The 18,137-nt window shown below is 34.4% G+C and overlaps 1 protein-coding gene across 5 annotated transcripts in view; it reads right to left on the bottom strand.

Annotated features, from left to right (window-relative positions):
• Positions 1–8: 8 nt before the first annotated feature.
• LOC145688193 (F-BAR domain only protein 2) overlaps positions 9–18,137 on the bottom strand; it is a 274,258-nt gene continuing 256,129 nt past the window's right edge. For all 5 annotated transcript variants that reach the window (XM_081762063.1, XM_081762064.1, XM_081762065.1 and 2 more), the window contains one exon: positions 9–18,106. In XM_081762063.1, the coding sequence (XP_081618189.1) occupies positions 18,033–18,106 (74 nt within the window). In that variant the 3' untranslated portion in view covers positions 9–18,032. The remainder of the gene's footprint in view (positions 18,107–18,137) is intronic.

The raw sequence follows: 18,137 nt of genomic DNA, 5'->3' as shown, positions 1-18,137 counted from the left end.
CACGAGCATTATAAAATCAGACACTCAATCTAAAATCTTTGCACTTACATCTAAGGGCGAATTTGTTGACCTAATAGGCAGTGCCGTGCCTTGAGGGGGGCGTGCGGGGAGACAGTCCTGGGCGCCGAAGTAAGGGGGCGAAAAATTCGGGAGGAAAAAAGAAAAGAGGGAAAGAAAAAGGACAGAGGAGAAACGTTACTCATGTTAGGAAAATGCATGTGCACATATACAAAATGGAAGGAGAAAAGTAATAAAAAGTGCTCAAAATCAAGGAAAAGCAGGATTTATTTTTGAAAAATTTCTTACGCTTCACGCCAACCATGGTGGCGCTTTGCGGCTGGTTTGTCGACCTCACTCATATGTACGGGAGCACCGCCGTATACTCTCGCCCCGGGCGCTGATTTTCCGCAGCACGGCACTGCTAATAGGTGCGCGATGAAGACACGAAGTAGTCAAATAAAAGACGCTTTTGTATCATACTATAAGCCTAAAAGAATAAGCGCATAGCTTCTAGAAACAATGAAGTATCCTTTTCTTAAAAGGAGAATGAGTGTATTTTTACCGTACGCACTTACTTTCGGGGTCACTTCTTTTTTCGGTTTAAAGAAACCAATGCAACAATTGCACACACTTATTAATCTACGTTTTAAATATCAGGCTCACAAAGACCTCAAATGTTTGTTGGAAGCTAAGTTCTTTTCTCTCGTTTCCTTTTTCTTCTTAAAAAAAAATAATCTGTCATGAAAACCTCATGAACACTCATGTCTTTGAATCACTCGTTCAATATGTTTTCATCACAATCAATCATCATTCAGCAAAATTTTTACTGTTAATACGATACCCGTAACAAGAAGCGTAGTTTTGATGGAATACAATGTGAGCCAAGCCCTACTATAAAATAAAATACCGGGCAGAAGGTAGAACAGGACTTCTCAAGTTATTTATATTTTAATTTCTGCCAGAGTAATCTGTTCTCATGTAGACACTTCGATATAAACGCTGCTTTTTCAAGCACATAGCTGTAATGTATTTTTCCTAATATTAAGCTGTTATTGGCACTTACAAAATGGATACATATCATGACATAAACTGAGGTCTTCTTGAACCTGAGTTTAAAATATTAGAGTAATAAAGTGTTTACACCTACAAATACTGCATTAATAATCTTAATTACAGGAATTCAGTTTTAATGCTGCAATAATGTGATTCTGAATATTTCAGAAAGCATAGTGTTTTTTGTACTTCGCTTTCATCCGAATTTCTATTCTTACTATAAGCATTTTTTTTTTCACAATCGTAGTGTAATGACTAAGGAAAATAAGTCACATCATTCATTTACGGTATTTCAACATATGGAACTGAAAGGTAGCAACTTCACGTTCAATCAAGTATTTTCAAGCAATCCTTCTCGAAGGAACTTAGAAAAGTGATAACTGGGCCCCCGAAAGCTGTGTCCAGTTGTGTGGACATCTATATATTCTGAAATTATATTCCCCCGCCTCACACTGGATTTAATATGCTACAGACGAATCTACCGAAGGTTGTGATTTCCATCTCAAGTGAAAACATTTCGAATCTGAGTATCCAAGTAGTAGTTCTGTTTTTGAAATGTGTAAACAACTAAAAAAAAAAGTCATGTCCAGAAAAAAAAGTCATATCTATCTTACATCCCATGGCCTGGTAAACTTCCCAGACTACTGTCACCTTTATATGGTTCTTTCCGGCTCCAAATACACTCATGAGCAAATGAATCAGGGATAGCTGCCGCTGTGCTTGGCCCGGCGAATATAAAGGAAGCTTGGCATGTAAAAACGAGGACGCCAGACCTCATAAGGGCTGCATGAGTAATAAGCTGACTACAGGATAGGTAAGACACAAGACTTTAGCGCATTTAATCGCTGCCTGACGTATGGGCTGGGCCATCCATCTCTGAAGCCGTGTAGGCACTGAGTTTTCCAAGGGCCACCGTATCAAGAGTGTACCATGAGTACGTGGGTTTGAGCAAAGCCATCGCCGCAAGGGTCAAATGTCGTGATCTACGATGTGTTGATGACAAGGGTGGCCGTCAGCTAGCTCGGATGGTAAGCGCAGATGGTTGGGCCTCAGTGAAGCAGATCACTCGTCAATTCAATTTTGTATAACAACGATGTATGAGCAGCCATACCAGCCACAGTTATCTCCTCCCCACGAGGGTACCTCTGCTGAAAATCCATCACAACGTACAACGACTGACATGGGCAAAGGAACACCGCCACTGGACGCTTGAAGCATGGAAAATGGTGGCCTGGGGAGTCGAGTTGAGGTACCAGTCGGTACACACTGATGACCGAGTACGAATATGTCGTCAATCACATGAGGCAATGGATACTTCTCGCCAGAAGGGTACAGTTCAGGCCGATGGTGATGATATCCTCCTATGGGGATTGTTCATGTGAGATGAAATGGAACGTCTGGTACATCTGACAATGTTCTTCATCGGCGAAAGTTACAAGAACTTATTGCCAGATCATGTTCACTCTTCTTGTTTGCCTCGAGCATTTTGCAAGCAATCTGTATTTACAGCAAGATAATGTTCCATCCCATCGGTCCCGAACTGTGACTGATTGGTTCCATGAGCACTTCACGGATGTGGAGATGATTACTTGGCCACCGGGGAGCCCCGACCTCAATCCCATTGAGCACATCTGGGATGTTGTCGAGAGGAATGTGCGTACGCTGGACCCTGCTTCGGCCAGTCTTCGTGGATTGTGGGAGGTTTACAGCGACCATGGATCAGTATGGCTCCCCAAACCTTCTGGTGTTTTGTGGAGTCCATGCCACGTCGCATAGCTGCCATCATCAAGGTAAAAGGGGATGCTGCATGCTATTAGCCAGGTATCTCTAATTCAATTGCCTAATGGAAACGTAAGTACTGATAGAAATACACAAATATCATCAGAACTAATACAATGGAACATCTTTGTATTTCGGCTGACAGATAGGTACAAAATTAATAGTTTAACGTACAAGGATATTAATAATTGGCCACTCATCTCTCTTTAGTAGGCTTCTAGTCACAATCGCAGGTAGGATATTTTCCAACTAACTAAAGAAAATTCATCATGTTTGATTTGGTTTCATAGGTAGATCCCAGATTTTCTTGAACACTTTTATACAATGAAACAAACCCACCTGAGAAGAGCACTAAACAGTATACGAACGTAATTCACAGACAAGGCCTGTAGGATGGTTACTATTGAATGTCAACCCTTTCTATAAAGATTACTAGTATCAAGAGCAATGGGCTCATACCTATTGATGCTCTATGAAAATATCTTGTTACAAGATCTCATGATTCAATGTTTGAAACCAGACCTATTAATGTGCAGCGATACAAGATTACTGATGTTGATGTGATTAAATAATAATAATAATCAAAAGACTAAGAGCAGAAGTATTGACACTAGATTTCCAATCAGATATTTTCAGAGATAAACGGCAGCATAGATCAAGAAACAACAGAAACTGAAATTTTTGTGTGACTGTTGTTTGTAACTTGTGTTTAATTACAAAACTTTAACAGAGAAGTCTTTTAAAATACATAAATAAATAAATAAATTGCATTCTTAGATTTTGATGTGCTTTATCATTTACCTCATGTACGACAAAATATTTTTTCCTGTATACACGAATTCCATTTTTTTTCACACCACCGATGATGAAGTTGTAAACATTATTTAAAAGAAGAAGAAGAAGAAGAAAGAAATGAGTATCTTCTCTGAAGAGTTGGTACTTGTGAAATGCAGTACGAAGTCAGGAGAATCAGTTAAAGACGAGCTGATTCCTAAATAAGAGTTAACATTTTATTAACTGACGCTCTATCGCCTGTCCACTGTTAAATAGGGAGCAACAATACTGTATGGTTATTATGAATCTTTCTTTGATGATGTAATTATATTCCTGCTAACTTCTTTCTAATCAGAGAACCACAATACATCTTTTCTCTAGTCTAAGCTCTGTATTAAAAAAAAAAAAAAAAAAAAAAAAAAAAAAATCCAAAGCTGTGAAGAAATAGAACTTGAGACTGTGATAACAGCAGTACACAATGTCAAAGGAAACTTTTTAAGTCAATGAATCTCTGAGTTTATTGCACACAAGTATATTCATGAGAGCTTCGAGAGTCAAAACAAATTGAACATGTCCAAATGACGTAAGTTATTTAAGTGGAAAGTGAAGAAGACGGTACCAAGAATAACTGCGAGAGCAGAAAGAAAAAAAAAGAAGCAAACAGACAATACGTAGCTGCAAGGAAAAATTCTGAGGCATAACTGAAAGGCTCGAAGTAAGAAAGAATGAGAAGAAAGTAAACACACTCAAGAAGAAAAAACCGAGAATCTTAGGACCAGAGTCACTTTTAAAATTTTAGCCACGTTTCGTAATTCACACAAAGAAAAACTGTAACACTAAAGTATCACTTCATTGTTCTGTGAAAGAACTTCATTCTGCATTTCTACGTGAAAATTTTTGTTATTTTTACATAATTGTCATTTGTAGCGAATAAGTAATTTTTTTCAAGTCCTACATAAATAAAAATCATACACAATATTCAGTTATCTGATTACTTTTGTCAATGCTGCCATTATATACACACACTTGTATGTCAGAATATGTATAAACCTACGAGAAAAGGAAGAAAAAATAAAAGTTGGTGAGGTAACGTCGATGAGGTGGAAAATTACTATTTCAAAGGATTTTTCCTGTGGTTATAAATTTCTGTGATCAATCAAGCATTTTTTTCCTTTCCTTTTTTGGTCAGAATCTGTAGAATTCTGTCATAAAAAAAGGTAAAGGCGTCCCCATTCGGCGACCCCAAGTTGAAGTAAAGCTCCACACTTTCCAGAGCTCAGACATCCAGAATTCACCACGCTCAACCCACTTTGTTACCAAGGTTTCCCCAAATACTCATTTCACAGAAGATGTGTGAACGCCTGAACCGCGCTGGAACGAGAAACAATTCCCACCATTCAGTTGGTTGGTACAGCTTATCGACTACTTCACTGTATACATGGTCTTCAAGGATTTATATTCCGTAAGAACTTGGAGTGAGGAAGTAAGGTGTGGGGTAGTATTACCTCGGTTACTTACGGAAATAATTACGTAGAATAATGAAAAAGAATATCATTCCTCTTCCAGGAAGAGGGGAGGGGGAACAATACAACAGTGTAATTTCTTAATAAAAATAGCTGTTGTCAAGAAATATTTGAAAGCATGTAACACGTATATTACAAGTAATTTCATTTGGATGTGACTTATTCAGCGATTTCCTTTCATAGATTTTGTAAAACAAAGAGAGTAACCATATTATTTGAAGCAAAGTATGTGTCTTTACCTAAAAACAAACCTACAAGTGAATATCTACCTCACTTATATCTACACACACCCACATAACTGGGAGAAATACACGGAACTTTAAAATTTCATTCAAGTAACACTGTACTTTACAAAGGCAACAAAACAAATACCGAAAAGCACTTCCTGAGCTACAGAGGAATGCAGTAACACATGAATTATACGAAAATAACAAAATAAAATATAAAAAGAAAAACTACTGGAACGTTGTCCGTTTCAAGTTTATGCAAAATATTGAATATTGTTCAAAATATATAAACTACCTCAATTACTGTAACTTCATTATTACCTATGACATATTGCGCCAAGCACTACAATGGTATGCTACAAACGCACTTTCATTAGAAATTTAAATTTCTACTGCAAAACTGATAAAAATTCTTCAAATGTCTCACGCGCATATGAGCATACTGTCAATATAATCAACAGCTTACAAGCCAAAAGCTATTTATAAAGTACAATTTTGAAAAATATTTATTATATAAGCATGAATATGTCTACAGTAACAAAATACATGTTGAAAATTAATTCAATAACAATTATACACGTCATACGAGTATCACCATAGAAACATCTACTTTACCTGTTTTAAAATTTGACCAAGTTCCTCTCACATTTCCAGATACGACCAATGATTTCAGCACAATTATATACGATAATCAGTCTTCTGCTGTTATATTAGTGTTAGTAAATTCAGTACTAAAATACTGACTTCATTTATACATACGAGTGCGTACACTTTTAACAATAAAATACTGTCTTCTGACTTATTTTACCTACGAATTTTAAATTATTGGAATTAAAAACTGCTGCAGAAACTGACGCAGAAGAAGTGTACTATAATGGCTCACTACAGAAGCTGACAAAGGTAAACTTAACTATTTTGCCTAAAATTATCAGTACTTGGTACTATTTCCCATAAACTTTCATTCTAGTTTAATATTTCAGAATAATTTACAGGAAGGTAATGCTGCGTAATAAAAATGTACACAAACTTCACTTTAACAATAAAAGTGAAAAATCAAGTGCACTTAAAAAAAATAGCTGAGTGACTATTGATAAATTTTAATCGTTTTCTTAATACTTCTTGCAACTGTATCTATACATTCAAAACATCGCTGGTTTAATTCAACATTAGGATAATTAAGGAAATGAAATTGAATATTCAAATAACCAAATAATATATTAACTATGCTATCTACTACTATACTCAGACAATCTGAATCGTATGTTTATCATATCCAAAACTCAATTTTCAGAATCAACCCTACGCCATAAAGCGTAAAAGGGAATATTTAATGAACTTTTCTGGAAACGACGTTTTTGACGATATCCCAGTATTCAATTCAAGTCACCGAACTAGTGGAGTGATATGTTCACTTATGGAGCAATACAAGAAATAATCTCTTATAAATTACTGTATTATAAAAGTGTATTTACAAGATGAAAGAATGAGTCATCAAAAGGTGACAGGAATCTGTATTAAATCACAAGTACTTGACAGAAGACGTAACAATAATAAACTTGTCGCTACAATCCACGGACGGTTGTGGGCGACCAGATAGCGCACCACAGTTGGGTGATGTGTGGCTTGAATGAACTCTCAAAACCTTTATTTCTGGTTTCATATACCAAACTGTGCTACCTTTACATCAAGTAGTTCCCCTATTGCCTCATAAAGCTGGTCAACAATATACAAATTCCAGGAATCAACCTAAAATCTTCAGTTTAACGTATCAAAATGTGCCCCTTATGCCAAAGAAGATGGATGATAAATTCAAGAGAGTGCGAGAAAACGAAAGAACTTGTGTGTGTGTGTGGGGGGGGGGGGATTTCGGACACATGATGTTGTCCATCAGACTCATATAATTTGTGATCGAACCAAAAACTCTTATCACAGAGCCAGTAGTCCCCCTCACCGAGAATGGTCATGCAGACGAACCACTAAGGGAGAACTAATAAGTGAAAAGAAAATAATATCTAAAGTATGAATGATCCATTTAATGACTGATTTAGTCACTGAAGCATAACATTTTTCTTTTACTCATCAACGGGATCTATTGGTTAAGGTACGATCCGAACCACAACTCGGGTTTTTATCTGAGCACTTCTAGTGGGGATCAAACCGAAGACCGAGGAGAAAGTAGAAGATAAGTAAATTGGAGAACAGTTACAATATCTAAGACACAGACGAATAGAGAAGAGGTATTTAAAAATCTTGCTCTTTGACATGTTTTCTTCTAAACAGGACGTTATTTATTTTCTCATAGGAGGTAACTCAAGAGTCTGGAAACAATTATTAAAATAATTTAAGCTAGGAATACCAAAATCAACACTTTTAACACACCATTTAATATATATATATATATATATATATATATATATATATTGTTTAAAATACAATGCAACGTGGCTAAATAGCTCTCCGCAATATCTATGGCCAAAAATGCGCATCAATGTTCAAAAACTATGCTGCTAAAACTTATCAGTAAGTGAAGAATTCTGCATCGGGACGAGTGAGTAGCTGTCCGCCATCTTAAAACGAAGTAAATAACTGCGTAATCTGGAATATCAAATATTAATGTTAATGAATTTTATATAAAATATTCTTTCAGTATTTTTTCGAATACTGTAAAATGATTTCATATTTATTTCGATAATTAATACACTTCTATTTTTGTCTAATTCCAGATTAGGGACAAATTAAAACTACATTGTTTAGAATTTCTGTGTTACACTACAAGAGAATTCTCCCGAAGAATTACTTTCATGCTTTACAAATATGCAAGCTGAAATTTACAAAAATAGAACCAAGCACGAATATCACTATTAAATCAAGATTGAAAACAAAGTAAAAAGTGTACCGTTTATTATAAACGTGAATTAATATCCTCAATGAAGATGGTGTCAATAAAGGTGATATAATTAGCTCTTTAAAAGATAAAGGTATCAAGACATCATCCTCCTTGGATTGCTAACCAAATCTACTTATATTCCTTATTCGATGTTTAGAGCAACGTATACAATTTGTATATACTAACTTATTCGTAAGGCTGTGTCATGTATTGCACAATATTAATACTTGAAAACACTACTGTTACGACGAACTACAATAACACCAAAATTATTACATCAATATATACTTAGTAACTAAGTCTTACTTTACAATCACCATTTAAGAATTATTGATCTGATTTCTCTCTCTGGCCCTGACATATCCTTCTTGGATGGAATGCGTTCCTGATTTGTAAACTGAATTTCTATGACTACTACTTCTCTTCGAAATCTTTGATAAGAGCATAAAGTAAAATATATAACAAGTTTACTCTTGTATATGTAGCAATTGAAGCAAAACCTACCGACATCAACATAAAGCCTTGTTGAAGATTTTTTTTTCTTTTTTTTTTTAACGGCTGAACCAACGAAATTCAGAAACTAAACAAGAAGTGAACAAGAAACCTACTCAAGCTATCAAGTAGTCCTCCTTCCTCCCTGTTCAGTCCTCCGCTGTTAATAAACCTAAATTGACAAATGTTCTCCCTTTCAGAGAATACAAATATGTATACACTAAGCAGTATTAGAATAAAATTTACACAATCTGTTCTCGGTACTGAAATTTCCTTTTTTCTTCTAATTTTATTACTGTCTCACATGTTTTGAGAATTTCAACAGAAATATGCTGAAATGTTGGTGGCATGTGATTTTTCTTTAGTTTAACACGATCCAGTAGAAGTACCATGCCTTGATCTATCAAGAATATATGACATATTTAGGGAGCTGACGAACATTTAGAGAGTGACTTTATACAAGATATGTCAAAAAAATACTTCTTCTATTGTTATCCTTTCATGCACACTGATCAAGTCCATTCATTATTATAATTTTTTGTTACCAGTTAAGTTTACAGAAAACAGGATGTTCACACTATTTTCTATTCCGTAAGAGCGAAGAAGAAAGATTCTGCAGTTCTGTCAATGACATGCCTAAAATGTGTAAAAATAACGTTTCCTGTGAAAGTTCCCGTGAACTCAGTACGTAATCAATCAGATCGCTTCTACTCACATGGATTTCTTCAGTTTGGGAGTATTTGAAACAGTTAGTACGACGCTGAAATACTGAAAATTCCAAACTACGAGAAATGTCCTGATATTGAATATGATACTGTCCTTTGGCAGGATTAACCAGAAATTCTGCACGAGAAGTCAGATGTTCTGCATTATATTTGTCAACAATTCCTGCACTCTGGTCCTACAGAATTAGAATTTACGACTAGCCTGTAAATTCAGTCAACCTGTTCAGAAGTTACTTGTCTCTCGACTAGAGCCATGGAAAGAAGGCAAGTACTATCTGGGTCTGTTTCACATGATTCTGTGTGTAAGTAAAAAAGTTAAATCTCGGATTATATAAGCTTCCTCATTTCTGGTTGGCTTCTTTATTGCTGCTGTTGTGCGAATAAAAAAAGTAAGTGTATCTATAAATTTCAATGAAAATATCTAGTAAGAAGTCAGAAGTTCACGTATTGTAATTGAGAGAAATACTATCAGTTCCTCAATTTTTGCTTCAGATTTGGAATGTATTCAAGAAAATAAAGAATTTTGGTTTAAAACATTTTCTTCCATAATGCTTCCTTACACTTAGGATGACATAAAAAATTAGTTCTCTATTTAAAAATGCTCATCACCACAATTCCGATGCTATTTCAAGGACAAAGGTTTTACTTTCGAGAAAGCGTTTTGCGCAGAAGTTTCTTGTTTTGCCGTATATGTTCCGAGTCGGAATAAACAATCACATTCCATTTCAATATTCCAACTTCCGACAAGAAGAGACCAGGCTTTCAGAGAGAATATACCACTTCCGATCTGTTGCGGAAATTGGAAATATCACCATTTTATAGAGCATCACGCTATATTTGGTATTTTGACAAAATTCACGTTCCTCAAATTAGAATGGAAAAATGATTAGTATATTATGTATTAAGCTTTATATTCTATTTTCAATGTTAGTTTTAAGGTAGTCATTTTAGAAGAAAAGAAGGATAAAAGACTGTTTGAAACAAAAGCCTTTTTTTAAATATATAATTCCAAATCTGTATTAAATATTGCCTCTCCGTTTGAAAAATTTATTTTCGCTTCGAATAGATAACTTCCGGTAGGTTTCAGAAGCTCAAAAAGCCATAATCATATTTGACGCATGCGACTTGATGTATCTTGATTTTTTTTTTTTTTTTTAAGAATTAAAAGTCACGTACAAATTAACGTCCTCACCCAGTATTACAATATAATAATAGGCAGAAAGAGAGGGCAAAAAGACGTATTTACTGTATGTCTTGTATATAAAGAAAAACACTAAAACGTAAGAGTTTCGAACGGTACATCAATAATGAGGCTACTCGTAATAAGAATATTCCAGCTATTGTGCTTGAAACTTCTCTAAGACCTTTTCATTTCACGAAAGATACTATTTTTATAATACTAGTGTAGAACTGATAAAATCTTTTTTTTTTCTTTCTTTTGCAATTCTATGTACTATAAAATGGTATGTTCATACGATAAATTAGAAGTCACAGCACTAATATTCACAAAATACTTTTACTGTTGTTCTAAAGTTTGTTTCATAATATTATACAACTGTAAACTTGTATCTTTAGTAAAACAAGCTCTGACCATCCAATTTCTTACAAAGAGAGCATCCTTAAAGGAATCACTATATTTTATTTTCTGCAACCTATTTCCCAAACTGAAGGATATCATCCCTTTGGTGGGTCAAACTAAGATCTACCTGTCTTCTCACAAACTGCTGATATTGTGCCTTTCTAGTGCAGTAACATTCATGATTTTCTCATGGGTTGCATAGTCGTAAAAATTTTATTTCAACTCTCATGTATTTCCGTCTAGAAACTAAAGATATCCCTCAAGCTGGTTTATCGCAGTGTCTATCCAAAGGCTGTTACCCATTAATTTGGATATCAGGAGAGTAAACTTATTTGAGTCCTGGAATCTCTTTTACATGAGTACAAGGTTTCCGATACTAGCGTAGAACTGATGACAATAATAATTATTACTTGTATTATAGAATTACAACTATACATGAAAAATTAGAGGTACCTTCACTAGGATTTACAGTTGGTTTACTATTGTACCGACTCTGTAGAAACAAAAGAGGTTCTGTAAACCATTTGAAATATATTTTGTAAAAATGACTCTCGGACGCTTTTCCAATCTGAATGAACCAGTGCCAAGTGTTCTTGCCATGAGACTACCAGGAAATCTGGATTCACTGTGGTATCCTTTAACCATTTACTTGTCCATATAATAATTTAAGTTATAGAAAGCTTGTAAGCTGAATAAATCTTTCCCTATCCTCTCGCTTCCCACACAGTATGTTTGCCAAGTAACATCTATCTCTGACTTCGGATAGGCTACAAACTTGATTTAATGTATTGTTTAGTACAATAAGAGGCTTAGTGAAAAACACTGTTGGGATATTTAAAGAAATATAGTTACAATTTGTCACTGCGCTTACAGGTTCCATAAAAAAGCACTCTGAACATCATTTATGTTACATTGTTGTAGCTACAAAATCAGAATTTTGCTAGACTTCAATGTAGTCGGTTTGTTAAATAAATCGACTCTAATACAAACAGAAATTAGCGTGATTTAAGGACACTGCAAGTGTTTTAACTTACTCAGAATTTATTAGTGGAGTATGAAGAACGTGTATATTTTGTTAATTAGTGAAATTAAACAAGATATCTTAAGTAAGTGGGTGAATATGACAAAAATAGGCTTATGTACAGGGTTGACAAGGTTATGGCTTATGCTTCTTATTGCTAAACTAAGATTATCAATAAGAGCACCTTAAACAATTTTGGATCTTAACAATGGCACAAGTCGATATCAAGCATATACGTCTTGAAACACGAATAATGCAAGTATTTTTAATACATCTGACGTGGCAAATGGTAAAATAAATAATTATCTTGAAAGACATGAGCAAATGTGTCTAGCAGCGAAGGTGAAAGATGATACAAAAGTTCTAACACTTCTTACAGTAATTAGTGATATGGCCTATGAAGCTCTCAGAAATCTCACATGGTCTTATGCTCTAGTGTCCAAAAAATATTAATCAGTACGATGGAAAAAAAATGTATTATGAAACGACATATATTCCACAAAATGATAGAGTAGCACAGAAAATAATCCAGTATGTTGTAGATTTACGAAGGCAGGCAGCTCACTGTAAATTTGTATACGTTGTGAGATCAGTTTGTGTTTGGTATAAGACATGAAGGAATTCGAAGAAAAATGTTAAAACACTACAGATCTCACCTTCCAAGGAGTAATAGATAGTTCATCAACTTTGGAGCAAACAGATAAAACATGAGAAAATTTCGTGCTAATAATGAACACACTGGTAGTTTAGATCAAGCCGGATTATGCTAAACAAGAAGTACGCAAATCACAGGGTAGATTCATAACTACTTGGGACAAACAGGGGGAACAAAAAGATGTCATCATTTGTCCGAATTGTGCACGTTTACATCGTCGAGGATAATGTCTAGCCAAGATTTTTTTTTTTTTTTTTTTTTTTTTTTTTTTTTTGCGCGGCAAAGAAAATCACATTTCCTCGGCGTGTTGACAATGTAAGGCATACAACAAAGCATAGGATACCTCGGTCTTATCCGAAGATCACAAACAAGGAGAAACACAATTACATTGTGTTTAGATGCATGAGGTGTTACAGTTATCTATTACAAGGAAAGGAAATTACTGCCAAGCAGTTACCACAATGTCAAGCTCAAAAAGGAATTCACGCTACAAGTTTTGGTCCTTATTGACATGAAGCAATATGACTCGCAGGAGCAACCGGATGATAAAAGCGAGTTGGATGCAAAGGAGGGAGTTGGTACGTTACAAGAAAGCTTATAGGAAAATGATGCAGTACCCAATGGCATAGTAACTGTGGAAATGGAAAATTGGTGCTCTGATTTATTTACAGGAAATGTCGAAATAGTACCTCCGATATGGAATATTTTTCTATGGGAAAAAAGAAGAGGCTTTGAAGTTGTTATTAAAAAGGGTAAAGATAAGAACTACATAAAAGACACGCTCCAGAAAACCAAGAATTCCAAGTACGTTCAGAAAGGGGCAAAATTTTGGAACAACGAATACAAAAGAACAACGAAAATCTAAACGAAAAAAAAGTGAAAGGTTTCATTTTCTTGCCTTGATATGTTCTCGTACTGCTGCATTATTTTCTTTTGTGTAAAGGGGTGAACGTTGGGATATAAAGAAATATAGTTGCAAATTGTCACTGTGCTTGTAGGTTCCGTAAAGAAGCACTCTAAAAATAATTCATGTTACGCTGTTTATTAGTTATGAAATCGGGATTTTGCTAGACTTTAATGTAGTCTGTTTAGCGTGGTTTGAAGGACGCTGTGAATATTTCACCTTACTCAAAATTTATTAATGGAATTTGGAAAAGTGTAAATCTTGTTATTTCGTTAAATTAAAGAAGATATCTTACAGAAGTGGCTGCATTTATGTCGACAAAAAGGCTTCTGTACATGGTAGACAAGGTTATGGCTTACGGTCTTTATTTTAAACTAAATTAATCAATAAGAGCACCTTAAATAATTTGGATTTTAACAAGATTTAGCAATAGATGAGATTGAGGATAGTCAGATAAGGCTGTTGAACTTGGGTGAACAATGTCACATAATGCAATGCTATTAAAATTCAAGATTTGTTTCATTTACGGAAAGTAAACTAGTGGTTAGAATATTACCTCACAATTGACAGAACTCTCGTACGTATGCGGTAAAAGCCATCCTAACTGAAGTTTTTATGTATGTTTTACTAGACAAATACTAGGATGGTAAATATAGACCTTGGACACCTTCCTTCCAATTCTTTTTTCCATTCTTCTTGTTTTCGTTGTGATCTGTGACATTTTAGTGTACACTGGGATGGCAAGCTGTATGAGAGTTTGTTATACATAAGCATTTTATAATACACTAGTACGAATGGTAGCGCTCAAAGATTACAAATATGAAAAAGAAAGGACTTCATATTATCAAGTATATATCCTTTCTTGACAAATAATTGATAAGATTACGCAAGGAAACCATTGCCTCTCGTACACTAATGAATGAATTGAGTCTCATAATTAGAAAAAAAAAAAAGAACGAAACAAACAAAAACAAAAAAAAAAAAAAAAAAAAGCATCATAAGAGGAACGTGGAACACAACTGGAAAGTGAAAATCACTTAGTTGACACTAGGTATAAGTGAAAATCAACTAAGTTGGTAGCCATCAGAATATTTCTCTCAAATGTTTCTTTGTATACATATTAAATTACAACTCATGCTGTAACGTATGTCATATGGTAGCACAATAATTTTGTACTTGGCTGAACTTTCAACTGGATTGATTTTCCCTGTTGCTTACAACCTATCAAATAGTTTCAGATCATGTAAGACTACACTCATTTATTACATATCGAGGAGACTTCAGCTTTTTTCAGAAACTGAAATCAAATCTCTAACTTTTACGTCCCAGGTTATGCCGTAAGGGCTAAAGAAGACGGTGATAATTAGAAATGAATGAAATGGTGAAATGAAGAAAGTTGGAAGAAACGGGAGAACCCCGAGAAAGCCCACGCACACGGTGTTTGTCCACCACAAAGTCCACTTGGCGCGAGCTGGGATCAAACCAGGGACCTTAAATACCAGAGTTGAACGCTCTACCACTGAGCCACCGCAGCCCCGAGCTTTTTTCAGCTTTGAACTTATTCCGGCGTTATGAGTTGGAAAAAAAAAATGAAATGAAATTTTTAGTTTTACGTCCCACGAATATGCCGGTTAGGCTAAAGGAGACGATGATGATGAGAAATGAATGAAGGGGTGGAATGAAGAAAGTGAGAAGAAACGGGAGAACCCGCACAAACGGTGTTTGTCCACCACACAGACGTATATGAGTTGAAAACGACAACTATATTAAATAATAAAAATGTCCGATTTGGGCATAAATGATGGTTCCAAATGCAACTTGTCAAAATACTGAGCTGAGCATGAATGATACAAATGATTAATCAATCATGAAAAGATAGTTACAATGTTTTAAGTAATATATACGCTTTTTGCATAATAAAAGAGAGTAAGTCAACGTACTTTGCGTATTCGTGGTATGTATAAAAACAATGCATCACCACAACTTAAGGTATAAGGGTCAATTGTAAGGAAACATAAGTACCACTTGAGGTATTAACTCACAATTTCGAAAAGATTACATTGTGGCAGAAGTAGTTTTCTCTCTTAAGAAAAAGACATACAAGAAAATAAGAAAGGAATTAACTGTTCTAAGAATATGTACACAAAGATTTCAAGTACCAAAATGCAGGTGTGCAACTTGATCTACAACTTCTAGGTGATATGAGCCTTGAAAAAGACAAGAGGATTTTAAGGTGTAGCATAAATAAGCCTTCCAAATACCAAGAAGTACGTTGAGCTGTTTCTCTTTTATTATATCAATCAATTATTTACATTTCAAATACACTTTCTTCAAGAAAATTAATCATTAGGCCACAAATTGAATGACAAAATACGGACAAGATTTTCACTGTCTCCATTTTGAAATGAGAAATAAAAGAATTTAAACTTTCCTTCTCCTTATTACATGCGGAAACATAAATGCATTCGAATTCGTACTCTTTTAATAAAAAATATGTAGTTGGGTACCTTCCGTAAACAATATCGTTATACTATCTTTCAGACAAGGGAACAATTCTAGCTATAGGTTGAGACAATATTTAGTACGTAAATGGTTGAACGAACAACCAGACAAAATCCGTGAAAATGGATACTTCAGAATACGGAAAGCGATATTTTCATTTAAAGATTGACGTTTCCTTTAGTAAACTCATTAATTCTTTTGTTCATTCATAACAGAAAGGTATGTGTGATATGCAACATCATATTCGTTCCCGTTCAATTTTGGAAGTCTAGACGGTTTCGCAAAATTTAATTAGTACATATGCTCTTGTGTATATATGAAATCAGCTTTACAATGAACATACTACATTTATACATGTGCACAGGGTTTGCATATACCGTGTATTCTATAGTGATTTACGCAGTAAAACTTCCATAAATTTTTGGTCATCTTATGCTTCCTTATTTAACACATCCCGAAAATTAATACATGAATGAATAACAATATAAACTCAATTAGCACGTTCTTTCTGCAACTGCACATACTTTCCTTCCGCAGACAACACAAAGAAGCGTTATAAACTAAAATAAGTCTATTTACCGAAAAGTATTGTTAATCAATTTAACAGCGCATACATTCAATATGTTAGGGCCATACAATAAAGAATCTTAAAAAGTGATTATTATATTTTTTGACCTCATAGATATTGCAAATCACATTTAATTATATCGCATATTTCCACATCACTTAATTATCTACTGCTTTGTGCACAAAGCTGGAAAAGCAAAATTTGACAGTATACTCTTTCAAGAAAAAGTTCATAAACGGTTGCATAAACTAATCACTGCAAACAGAGTATTTTGTTAACTTGCTGGATGACAATTTGGGGTTTATAGGTTTATATATGGCAGATGGAGAATCTTGTGTTATAATCATGTTTTAATAACAGTTGTCTTTTAAATAATAACAATAAATAGATATATAAAGTTTTCGCACACAAATATATATATAGTATATTTATATATAGCAAATTCATCTCTTGCCTTCATTTAATCTGATTTCACCACAAAATTACATTCTCAAGACCCTGAATCCAAATCAACTCTTAAATACATAAAATAAACAAATACATAATAATGAACAAGTTTGTACATATATATGTAACAGGTTCATAATCATTCTAGTTATCATACAATGCACGGGATAATTTGAATAACAAAATTACACTACCTAAAGTATTAGCGGAAATTAATTTTTCACCTATGCACAATACAGAATGTGAATAATGTTTCGATATATTTAATTTGAAAAATTTTGTTTTAGACCTACGAAAATAACTTAATGTCGATATTTGGCATTTGATTGCTGAACAAGAAATATGAGTATGCCTGCACAATCAGCCTTCATCACTTCCTTCAGCATTAATTTCTACATAATACACACTAACTTCTCCTGCACTGCAGGAATTTATATATTATTATATAATTAACTAGACAGGAAATTTCTTTACAACTGCATTGACCTGTTTCAATGCTTTAGCTTACTCTTTTTCGCCTAGACTGCAATAACTTGCGAATTCTATGACAAAATCTAAAACTGGAATTTAACTTCCACTAGAAGTTAACGCGGCCACAATACATCTTATACAAAAACAGTAAATAGCACTAAACATTTGCAAGTGCACTTCCAGAGCACCAAAATCATTTATTTCACTGCTGTGTAATAGACAAATTCCTTTCGTTTCTTCACAGAGGAAATTAACTTCACTAAAGATGTCCTCTTCATGGAACTTTCTAACTTCATTCTGTATCTTACAGCTGTTGATATGGGTTAAGTTTATTTTGTAAACGGAGAACATTCCAAAGTGGAACACGACTACAAGTTCTTTACATTATTACAGTACAATGGGCAGATCCCACACTAAATGCTGCACTATGAGCCACTAGATCCCGGTGGTGCTGCATATCTGTATTTAGGATCTGCATCACCTTCACAGATGTATTTTCCTAAGGAAAGAAATTTCAATAAATCGTTTCA

Source organism: Thermobia domestica, chromosome 6 (assembly GCF_964235325.1).
Source record: "Thermobia domestica chromosome 6, izTheDome1.hap1.1, whole genome shotgun sequence".
NCBI lineage: Eukaryota > Metazoa > Arthropoda > Insecta > Zygentoma > Lepismatidae > Thermobia > Thermobia domestica.
Note: the sequence above shows the minus strand (reverse complement) of the source record. Positions and strands in the feature narration are given on the sequence as shown.